The 11,437-nt window shown below is 36.2% G+C and overlaps 2 protein-coding genes across 3 annotated transcripts in view; one reads left to right on the top strand and one right to left on the bottom strand.

The window, feature by feature from the left end:
• Positions 1–385: 385 nt before the first annotated feature.
• Positions 386–3,057, bottom strand: NAP1L3 (nucleosome assembly protein 1 like 3). The gene has a single exon (XM_081222206.1). The coding sequence runs from the start codon at positions 2,704–2,706 to the stop codon at positions 1,264–1,266; it is 1,443 nt and encodes a 480-aa protein (XP_081078332.1). The 5' UTR covers positions 2,707–3,057; the 3' UTR covers positions 386–1,263.
• A 521-nt stretch (positions 3,058–3,578) lies between these two features.
• FAM133A (family with sequence similarity 133 member A) overlaps positions 3,579–11,437 on the top strand; it is a 53,025-nt gene continuing 45,166 nt past the window's right edge. For both annotated transcript variants that reach the window (XR_014014225.1, XM_081222017.1), the window contains exons 1-2: positions 3,579–3,659; positions 4,071–4,140. The gene's annotated coding sequence lies outside the window, so the exon portion shown is untranslated. The remainder of the gene's footprint in view (positions 3,660–4,070; positions 4,141–11,437) is intronic.

Below are 11,437 nucleotides of genomic sequence, written 5' to 3'. Positions count from 1 at the left end.
CCTCCCTTCCCTCCTCCCCTCTCCCTTCCTTCTCTCCCCTCCTTTCCCTTCCTCCTCCCTCCCACCCTCTTCTCCTTCCAACCCCCTCCTCACTCTTGTACCCTCCCTCTCCTTTCTCCCTCCCCACTTTCTGTACTTCAACCCTCCTCCCCATTCCTTCATCCCCTCCTCTTCTTCTCTCCCCTATCTTAGTCCTTCTCCCCGTCCCATTTCTCTCCAATCACTGGAATGTGTATCCACCAAAAAAAGAGCTAAGATCTGTGAAATGCATCAGAATGTTCATTATATTGATAATTATATATTTTTAAATGTCCCTTTTCCTAAGGATTCTCTACTTTTTCTATAATAAGCACCATATTTTTTATAATGAGGCAAAAATGGTAGATTTTTATAGCACGATACATTTTGACATGTATTTATTTTAGGTTGTAATAGAAGAACATGAAAAAAAGATACCAATGATGTAAAGTGATCATTTCCAGTGAAAGACAAAGTAGAACATATTACAAAGAAAATGTGGTTAGTACCTTTAGTTTACAGTTACACAGGATAAGATGAGCAAACTTTTTAAAAATACTATGTTATATTAACACCTCAGTGGTAAACAATAACTTCATTATGCTTAAATTTATAAACCACTATGGCACATTAACAAACTCACAGTCATATTATATATGGTCTTGATGAACATTATTAAATGTATGCTAATTTTTTTCAAGCGGTCAAGTTTCACAATGCACTGTTTTAGTTAGTATAATACTGTATTTCTATAGCAAAGTAATGAAGGCACAGCTAGTACAAGCAGATTTAAACCCTTAGTCTTCTGAGCTGGAAAAAGAAAAAAAAATATTTGCATTGATGCTTCAGGAACTTTTTTTTTTCAAGCAAATATTTGTCTCAGTTAACAATTCTGACAGTTTTCACAGCTACATTCTAATAGGAACATGACAAAAGGACTTCACAAAAATCAAAACTTTGTAGCACCAAACTAACATGCTTTAGATAATTGACAACAGTTTACATATTTTGAAGAATATTACACTACAACAGGCTAGATAGAATAAACTGATACTTAGACACTTTAAGACAATATTTTAGGCTACCAAGAAAGTACGAAAATTCAAGACTGTGAGGAATACTAGTGCTGAGGTTACAGGGCAGGTTGTTTGTTTTGTTTTGTTTTTTTTTCCAAGACTATATAAACCTACTTTACTTCTGCTTGAAATTTGAGATTCTTGAAAATTCTTTCATGCAGCCTCTTTTTTATTTTCGATATTTCCTGTTTCCATAATCTTTACCAACATCATAGGTACCGTTGACTTCTCCCGTATAGTAATAGATTGATTTCAGGATGACATTATCATGTAAAATTTGACCAATTTCAAAGTCCTCATCAAGGATAGCATCTTCTCGTGGTTCAAGCTTTCCAATTGCAGGAATCTCAGGAGGGCTAAAGAAATTGAAGAATGATGCATTAGGAACCACTCTTGGCTGGGTTTCAACTTCTCCAGTAGCAGTTTTGCGACTCCGGGTGGTTGTCACTGTAACATCCTTTGCTCTTCTCCAATCTATCTTACAGCCTTTGCAATCTTGGATTTCCCAGCCCCAAGAGAAGAAGGGATCATTGTGATCTGGCTTTGACTTTATTATATATGTCTTGGTCAGCACCTCATTTTTGAAGTATGGATTGGGTAGAAAGCAAAATTCAAATGTGTAACTTATAGGCCGGCCAGGTTTTGAGAACTTCAGGCTAACATCGGACAGGAACTTCAGAATGGGCTCATCATACTTCTGAATCATGGGCCCCAGCTTGTCAACATTCTTTAAGACAGTCAGCCAATAGTCGGGAATGCCTTTAGGATCTTCTCTTTTAGGTTTTCCCTTGCGAGCTCTTTTAAGAGCTCTTTCTTTAGGCCTGACCTCAGGAACTCTTTTAGGAGCCTCTTTTCCTGGAGCCCTTGCCTTAGCCTCTGTTACTTTAGGCTGCTCTTTATCTTCTGCCTTTGCCTGGGGGGATTCTTTCGGATCTTCTTTTACTTCAGTCTTGGCCTCCAGAGCATCTTTAGACTCTGCTTTTTCTTCAGCCTTTGCCTCGGGATTTTCTTTCGGAGCTGCATTTTCTTCAGCCTTGACCTCAGGTTTTGCTTTCGGGTCATCCTCCTCTTCCTCACCCTCTAAGGCAGGCATCTCACTAGGGCCTTCTTCCTGCACCTCCTCATCACTGCTGAACACCTCATCCTCCGAATTCCATTCACATTCTTCTTCCGTAGGCTCATATTCTGCATTGATGATTCGAAATCGCCGATCGTACAGAGGCCTATTGAGTTCGGCATATTTTCGTTCGAGATCGTGAATTGCCTTTAAGAACAGGGCGTCTACCTTGTCACATTCATCTTGAATATTTCTGAGCGCCTGCACACGATTTCTAACTGCCCGAGGCAGCTGATCCACGAAACTTCTACCCGACGGAGCCCGCCGCGCACTTCTGGAAGGCCCAGGTACCCTCCTCTTTCTATAGAAGCGGCTGCAGCTACTGCTGCTGCTGCTGCTGCCACTACTACTGCTGCTGCTGTTGCAACTAGTGCTGCTGCTAGAGCTGCTGCTGTCAGATTCTTCCCCAGAATCGCTAGGCGAGCTAGCCACCATCTCTTCATCCACCCCCTGGGCGGCAGGTTCCAAGACCCTGTTAGGATCCGCTTCTGCCATTTTGCAAGCCTGCACACCTCTTAGGGTGGTGACTACCGCGCGCCCACAGATGGGCAGAAAATGACTCACGGATGCTTGGGTGGCAGCGGCGGAGGCTCTGGCTGAGGAGTTGGCAGCGGTGAAGGCAGCAGGAGCGCGGGGCGGGGCGCGGCTGGGCCGAGGAGATCGCAACGGAGGTGACAGAGGCAGCGGAGACCTGGGAGAGAGCGGCGAAGGCAAGGCCTCTCCCAGCTGCAGCTGAGGCGGACTGAGGCGTGCCGCAGCCGAATGGCGCAGTGCAAGACCCCGAGATCTCTTCACTGCTTACATCTCGAGCCCCCTCCCCTCACTGTCAGACCTCCAGTTCATTTAGTTCCCAGTGTGCCCTCAGCTCGCACCTCATTTGCTGGGCAAGCTGGATTGACAATCCCTCAGCCCAATGAGTGACCAAACGCACCTCCCCCTCCAGGCTCCTCCCTCCTTCCCAGACGCTCCTTGGTTGCTGAGGCAGACACCCCTGGAAGACGTTTTTTCCCCCCTCAAAATTCTATCTTTATAGTTTTATAATTACAAAAAAAAAAAGCTTAGATATGAGGTAAAAATACTAGTCATGATTCCTAACAAGGGAAGAGGAATATTCTTCTCCCATCCGCTCATCCTTAATTCCCGCTTGGTTTGTCAGGGGCCTCGTAACAAAAATCTGTTTTTAAAAAATTGGGTGAAAATGCTCCAAGTGGCATCATTGGGTAGTGTGATTATTGATGATTTTTAAAGTTCTTTTTCTTTTATCTAATTGTTCTATGAGCATGTATTTTTACACTGGGGGAAAAAGGGGGAGTCGTTTATTGGCGAAGGGGGGAGGGGCTAGAAAGCAGGCATATTGCATTCCACGTAGCAGTTTTAATAAGTGCTGTCTGTGATGTTTGGCAAGCCTGGTTTATATCCATCTACAAGGTTTGCGAACCCATGTTACCGTGAGTCAGTTACACCATTTTTACTATATTTCTCTTTTTAAGCTGGCATATAATAGACCCCATCCTTGCTGCTGATTTGCCACGTAGTCCTTCTCAATGATTGTAACAACCTTATAGATAAAATAAAAGGGCATTCAAATGTTAAGTAGTATTATTTAAAAGCAGACGGTTTGTTCTATACTTTCGTGCAGCAGTTTTCAATTCCACGAATAGCAGGACGGGAGGGGGAATCTGTGCGGATGAAACTGCATCCTCTTTCAGGGTGTTCTTTACATTGTCATCTTCCACCAGTTTCCTTCTAACACTGTAAAATTCTAACCATACTAAAGTATGATTTACAAGTCCAGTAATATATGAATAAACTTTTGCAAAATGAAGTTTAAAAACAGTATCTGTTCTTTTTATTTACAGGATTCTTTTCTGCAACAGAACAACTCCCTTGGTACAACCAAAAAGACCAGTGTTTACTTTTCATTAAAAGGTAAGGAACATATTTAGCCCATTTTTATGAATGACAAGAATTACCTATCTGTGTTTGAATAAAAATTCACAAGATATAGTCTTTTAAAGACTTAATTGGAAGATATCTTAGTAGTTCTATGGAAGCGGAAAAATCCACGGAGGTGATTTGGAATGCTAATGCAGAAAATAACCTAATTAATCACATTCACTTTCTAAACCTGCTCATAGAATACAAGTAGCAAATTAAAATATAAAATATGATGAATTATTCATTTCAAGTGAGGAAAATATTAAAGTTAGATTAACCCTTATGTTACCTTTTTATTATAGGATTTGTGCTTAGTCATTTAGTCATATTTTTTTAAAGTTAGGAAACACTTTTATTTTCTATTTTGTAAATGAATTTACTTTTATTGTTTATTCCTGGTTGTCAAAGTATGTAAGCATTGTAAGGAAAAATACAATATAGAAAATTCCAATGATAATAAAAACACAATCTTAATCATTTGATAATCATTGTTAGCATTTTAATGCATTTCTTTCCAGAACTTTCTTTGTACATATTCATACCTGCCTGTTTATATATACTGTTTTATCTATGTGACATCATATTATGTCTTGTAATCTGCTCATTTATCAATTAATTGTGACTATACTTTCATAGTAAATGATCAACATCTTATTTTAAAATAGATGCATATTCCATGGAAATATTTGCCTTAATTTATTTAACCAGATTCCTTATTGTAGGGCAGCTACTTCCCAAGCCATCTGTCCACTAACATTCATATTTTCTCCTGTTATAAAAATGTTACCCCTGTATACCTGCTATATGCACTTGTAAAAATGTCATATGATGAATCCCTAGAAATGGGAGTGCTGGAATAAGTTGCATGCTTATTTTACTCTTTGATACATATTGCCAAACTTCTCTCCAGAAAAATTATCACAATTTACAGTCCCACCAACAATGCATGAGTCATTTATTTAGTCATTCAACTAATATATTTTTGTGCCTGCCATGTGCCAGGCACCTGTGGTAGAGGATGATGATATAATGCTGAATATAACTTACTGGGTGCATATCCTTTCATTTTATAATTTTAATTAAAACATATACTATGGAAATAATGACTTAAATCAATGAAGTTATGCTGTAAATATTGTTATACAGATTATTATTTTCCTTTAAAATGATGGACGTATTTTGGTAATGAATGCACTTATATTTTATAGTACCTTAATGGTTTCATATACATGTTAAACTTTGTACCAACAAGAATTAGTATTTTGGAGTTAGCAATGAGTTAGGGATTCAGACTTTTTTAATGTATTTTTATTAGCTAGTTAATTTTCTTAGTACCACTTATTTGATAATCTTTCTGCCTCACACTTATTTGAAATACCACCTTTACTGTATTAACTAAATTGTTTGGTTCTGTTTCTGAGTTCTGATTTCTGATGCATTGTCCATAATTTATCTGAAAATAACTGAGGCAGTTTTTTAATAACTTTATCTTTCCTGAAAATAATATAGGTTGAAAAAAGTACATTGAAATCCAAATAAGAAATTTAAAATAACTCAAAATATGCTGAGATAATCACTATTCACATTTTAATAAACATCTCCAAATTAATTTCTTATTATTATGCATTTCTACTTCTTAGATTACTGGTAAGATTGAATGTCTTTTCATATGTTTATTGTCCACTTGGGAATTGCTTATTCATATCCTTTGCTTGTTTTTCTACTGAATTGAGAAAGAAACTAATCAGTGGTGAAATCCTAAGGGTAAAATTATTTTGACCTTGATTTAAGACAACTGTGACTCCTTTAGAAAATACCCCTCTTCTGATTTATGATATTGGACAAATGTGACTCAACTACAACTTTCATCCTAAAATTATCTACTTAGAGGCTTGTTTAGATGCTTTTCAAGAATTAATACTTAATCATTCACACCAATACAGAAAAGTTTGGAATGGAACAGGGAGAATAAAAAGAGAAAAAAATCTTGTAAATAAACTTCATACAAAGATAATATATTAATGAGCTATTCTGATTTTTGATTGGAAGTCTGTTGTCCCAAGCCATAGATTTTAGGTGCCTTTTTCTAACAACAGTCTACTTTTGGTGTGTATGCAATACTTTAGGTATCTCATAACACACTTTTATTTTTGTAGCTTTTTTGGTCTATTAGTTAACTTAATTTTATAATGTCAGGTCCCTAAAAGAAAATAAATTTTATATTCATATAATGAATATAATTTATGTATAATGCCATATTTTTTCTATTTTTGTAAGGATTTGTGCTAGCATATAATATGCTATTTTTCTTCATAAGGCTATCTATAAATTACGTGCATAGTAATATGATCTCTGTTCCATTATTTTGTAATATTCTTTTTGGAAGGTTAAATGTTCATAGTTCTACATGAGATGATGCTTAACACAGAATCTATTGGTATATTCCAAGCTGAACATGGCTCTTGGACATCTGTTTACACCTTCCCTGTTATGAACATGTACACAATCCCACCCACCACCCCTGCCACACAAACACATATACATAATACACAATGAAAACTGCTGTAGCATTATCTTTTGCTGTAGATGTTTAAGAAGCCAAGCATTGCAAATTCATTTATTTTTGGACTTATTGTTTGGTGTTCTTTTTTTTTTTTGGTTCATCTAGACAGATTTTATCTGAATAAACAAGTTAATTCTTTCTTAAAACAATTTTATTGAAGTACAGTTGACCCTTGAACAACACAGGTTTGAACTGCATGGACCCACTTATACACAAATTTTTTTCAGTAAATACTACAGTACTACACAAGCTGCAGTTACTTGAATCCCTGAATGCAAAACCGTGGATACTGTGGAAGGCTATAAAGTTATACAAGATTTTCAACTGTGAAGAGAATAGGTGCCCCTAACCCCCGAGTTGTTCGAGGGTCACCTGTGCAATAGATGTAATCGTACATAAAGTGTACAATTTGCTAAGTTTTGATAAATCTATACACCTGTGAAGTCATCACCACAGGCAATATAATGAACATTTTCATCACCCCCAAAAGTTTCATCATGCCCTACGCCGTCCCTAGGCAACCACTGATCATCTCTCTGTTTCTATAGATTGGCTTGCATTTTCTAGAATGTTATATAAATGGAATCATGGAATATATCCCCTTTTTGCTTATCTTCTTTCACTTAGCACAATTATTTTTATATTTTTCCATATTGTTATGTGCATAAGAAGTCATTTTCCTATTTTGTTACTGAGTAGTTACCCATTGCTTGGATATATCACAATTTGTTGATGGGCATTTGTGTTTTGTGTTTTGGGCTATTATGTATAAAGCTGCTATGTTCATTTGTGTATAAGTCTTTGTATGGACATATAGTTTCATTTCCTTTAGAAAAATACCTAGATGTGGAATGACTGGATCACATGGTATGTGTATGTTTAACTTTTAAGAAATTAGATCTTTTCCAAAGTGACTGTACAATTTTGCATTCCCACTATGAGTACCAACACTTGGTATGGTCAGTCTTTTTAAATTTAACCATTCTAATAGGTATGTAAGAGTATCTCATTGTGGTTTTACTTTGCATTTCCCTAATGACTAATGATGTTGAACATCTTTTTGTGTACTGATTTACCATTTACTTATCTTGTTTGTTGAAGTATCTATTCATATTTTACCCATTTTTCTATTAAGTTGTTGTCTTACTATTGAGTTTTGAGAATTCATTTTCTAATCTGGATACAAGTCCTTTATCAGGTATAAGCTCTGCAAATATTTTCTCCCAATCCATGATTTTTTTTCATCCTCTTAAAAAAAAGGAAAAACTGAAAAAGTGCCTTTCACAGTTTTTCAAAGAGCAAAAATTTGTAATTTTGATAGAGTCCAATATATCATCATTTTTTTTCATTTTATGAGCCATGCTTTTTTTTAACATCTTTATCAGAGTATAATTGCTTTATAATGTTGTGTTACTTTCTGCTGTATAGCAAAGTGAATCAGCTATATGTATTTTTGTATCCCCCTATCCACTCTTGCATCTCCCTCCCTCACACCCTCCCTAACCCACCCCTCTAGGTCACAAAGCACCGAGCTGATCTCCCTGTGCTATGTGGTTTCTTCCCACTAGCTATCTATTTTACATTTGGTAGTGTATATATGTCATTGCTACTCTCTCACTTCATCCCAGCTTGCCCTTCCCCCTCCCCGTGTCCTCAAGTCCATTCTCCATGTCTGCGTCTGTATTCCTGTCCTGCCCCTAGGTCCCCATGCTTTTGGTATCATCTTTGCCTGGCCCAAGGTCACAAGGATATTCTTCTATCTTTTTTTAAAATTTTATACATTTAGGTTTTATATTTCAATCTGATCTATTTTTGTATGTGGTAGAATATGTGGATTGAAATTCTTTTTTTTTTCTTTTTTGCAAATGGATAACCAACTGTTCCAGCATCATTTGTTACAAAAACTCCTTTCTCTACTGAACTACTTTTGCACCTTCATCAAAAATTTGTTGTCCATATATGTGTGGGTGTATGTTGTACTCTCTATTCTGTTCCCTTTTGCACTGATTTTAATCACCTATTTGGTGAATATTTGTTAGGTCTATTTGAGAGGAAAATAGAACCAAATTGTAGGATAACGGAATTTCATTGCAGTGGAGACAGTTATAGAAGGTGGATCTTCATCCTTGGCCTTTCATTTCTGCTCTCAAATATCTGAGAGAAAGAGGCAAATAACAACAGTAATAACCTAGAAAACCAATCAACACAAGAAACATCAAATGCTCTTCTAGTTTCTGGAGTTGCCAGTGTGTAGCTGTCTATAATCCAGCCACAGGAATGGTAGCTAGCATTATTCAAGAGTACAAATAATGCCTCTGTTTTTCTCGCCTTGGTTAAGAGAGACCTCTTTGGTAAAATTAAATAGACAGCTTTTTCAAGCTGTTAATAAATTGTGGTTTAAAAAGGAATAGTAATAAAAATTGGTTAGTATTTCACACTACTGTTTTTCAAATCAAAATTATATCATTCCATACTCATTCCTAAAATAAGGGTACACACAAATGAATAGAATATGGTATATAGCTATAACATTTTATTTATTTTTTTAAGAAACTTGATTTAATAAACATATCAAACTTTGTACCAATGAACATGCATAACCTTTTTTGACACAAATGGAATATTCCCCCATAACATTAGATTTTTAAAAATAAATATTTGTGAATTACATTTCTGGCATTATAAACTTAACTGCATGTAATTTAAGAGAACAGTTACAATTAATGCAATAGCAGAAAAGGAAAATCAGTTACTAATTTGGATATTTATTCTAATGCTAGTTTTTAACTTAAAAATAGCATACATTGTTCAAAAATGTAAATCCACATCACAGAGAAACACTTTTACAAGGACACTCAAGAATCTTGTGCCCATTGTACTCATTTGAAGAATTCTCACATAAAAACTTAAATAAAGCAAACCTTTTTAATTGCAAGTTTGGAAGCATTTTATTTCATTCGACTAAAAAGGGAAGAAAAATTCAAAGGATTTGAATGGTGAGCAATGTCCATGCATGTATGTATGACTACCATAACTATTTCTAAATTTTGTATTATATTTGGACAATGTAGAACAAGCACAAATGATATTTTCTGCAATTTTTCATCCAGAATGCCCAAATATATTTAATTAATTTGATTAAGTGCGTCCTCTGAGAAAAAGTAAGTCTTACAGAACTGCAGATATTCCTCCTGGTGGGAACAAATACCTATTCCACAGCTCTTCAGAGGTGATGGTCATTTTTGTATCAAACAACATACACATAATTTTAAAAACCCTTTCTTAGAGTTTAAAAGAGTAGAATCTCAATAATAATCAAGTTTCAGTGTTTGATTTCCTTAGTGAGACTTTATGACCTAAGTGATTTTAGTACAGGTTCTGGAGTCAGAATTGCTGGGCTTGAATCCTGATTTTTCCTCTTACTAGTTGTATTAGATATTGGGCAAGCTAACTCACTTTTATTACCTCTATTCTTCCTCTCTAAAATGGGGCTATGGACTTTCCTGGTAGCACAGTGGTTAAGAATCCACCTGCCAATTCAGGGGACACGGGTTTGATCCCTGGTCCGAGGAGATCACACATGCCATGGAGCATCTAAGCCCTTGCACCACAACTACTGAGCCTGCGCTCTAGAGCCTGTGAGCCACAACTGCTGAGCCCATGCGCCACAACTACTGAGGCCCGTGTGCCCTAGAGCTCGTGCTCTGCAACAACTGAATCCACGGGCCACAACTACTGAAGCCATGCGCTCTATGGCCCACTTGCTGCAACTACTGAGCAACTACTGAAGCCCAAACACCTAGAGCCTGTGCTCCACAACAAGGAGAAGCCACCGCAATGAAGAGCCTGTGCACCACACGAAAAGTAGGCCCTGCTCGGCACAACTAGGGGAAGCCCGCACACAGCAGTGAAGACCCAATGCAGCCAAAAATAAAAATTAAAAATTAATTAGTTAAAATTAATTTAAAATAAATAAATAAAATAAAATGGGGCTAAAAATGGCAGATAGATCTCAAATTCAACATTGTTTACTATTTTTCATAATATTATTGATCAAGATTATGTGTAACGGGACCTTTCTTAGTCTCAAGCCACTCATAGCATTTCTTTGTGACTATACTGTGAATTCTATTTTGGAAACAGCATGGGACTCTATAAATAGAGATTTTCCAACTCAAATATGCATGAGGGTAGAACTTTCATGGATGTTGGCAACTCCTTGATATTAATAATAATATTAGGTCCTGATAGTTCTAAAGTCAAATAGCCACTCATCCTGCTTGGCATTGTCTGCCTCCAGAATGTCTCCTGTTATTTCAAAGAAAAAAATCAACACAATTTTAAATAAAATTCAAACCAAGTGTTATTTTAGTGTTTTACAGCACACACAGCCCCCTTTCTTTCTTGAGAGCTTTCAAACTTCCTGATAGTCCTAAATTATTCATCTTCATTATCTAAACCTCAAACTCATATCTCATGTTTATTTTTGATACCTTTTATTTTTTATTCCACTATAAAGGTTAAGAGTGTAAAATTTGCATACAATTAATTACATACATCTTAAAATATAATAAAATAACTCCCAATGTGTTAAATAATGATTTCTGTTCTTGATATTAATAACATATTTTTTTAACTTTTTACGTGTTGGTTAATTGTAGAGTACTGTGCACTGTGACTTAATTTTAAATACCCACCTAATACCTTAGACTTTCCTGTCTCATT

This window comes from Mesoplodon bidens (genome assembly GCF_964165515.1).
Source record: "Mesoplodon bidens genome assembly, chromosome: X".
Classification (NCBI taxonomy): Eukaryota; Metazoa; Chordata; class Mammalia; order Artiodactyla; family Ziphiidae; genus Mesoplodon; species Mesoplodon bidens.
This window is presented reverse-complemented; position numbering and strand designations above follow the sequence as displayed.

Coding starts and splice junctions, on each gene's coding strand:
- NAP1L3 (XM_081222206.1), bottom strand. CDS start 2,706: ATGGCAGAAGCGGATCCTAACAGGGTCTTGGAACCTGCCGCCCAGGGG.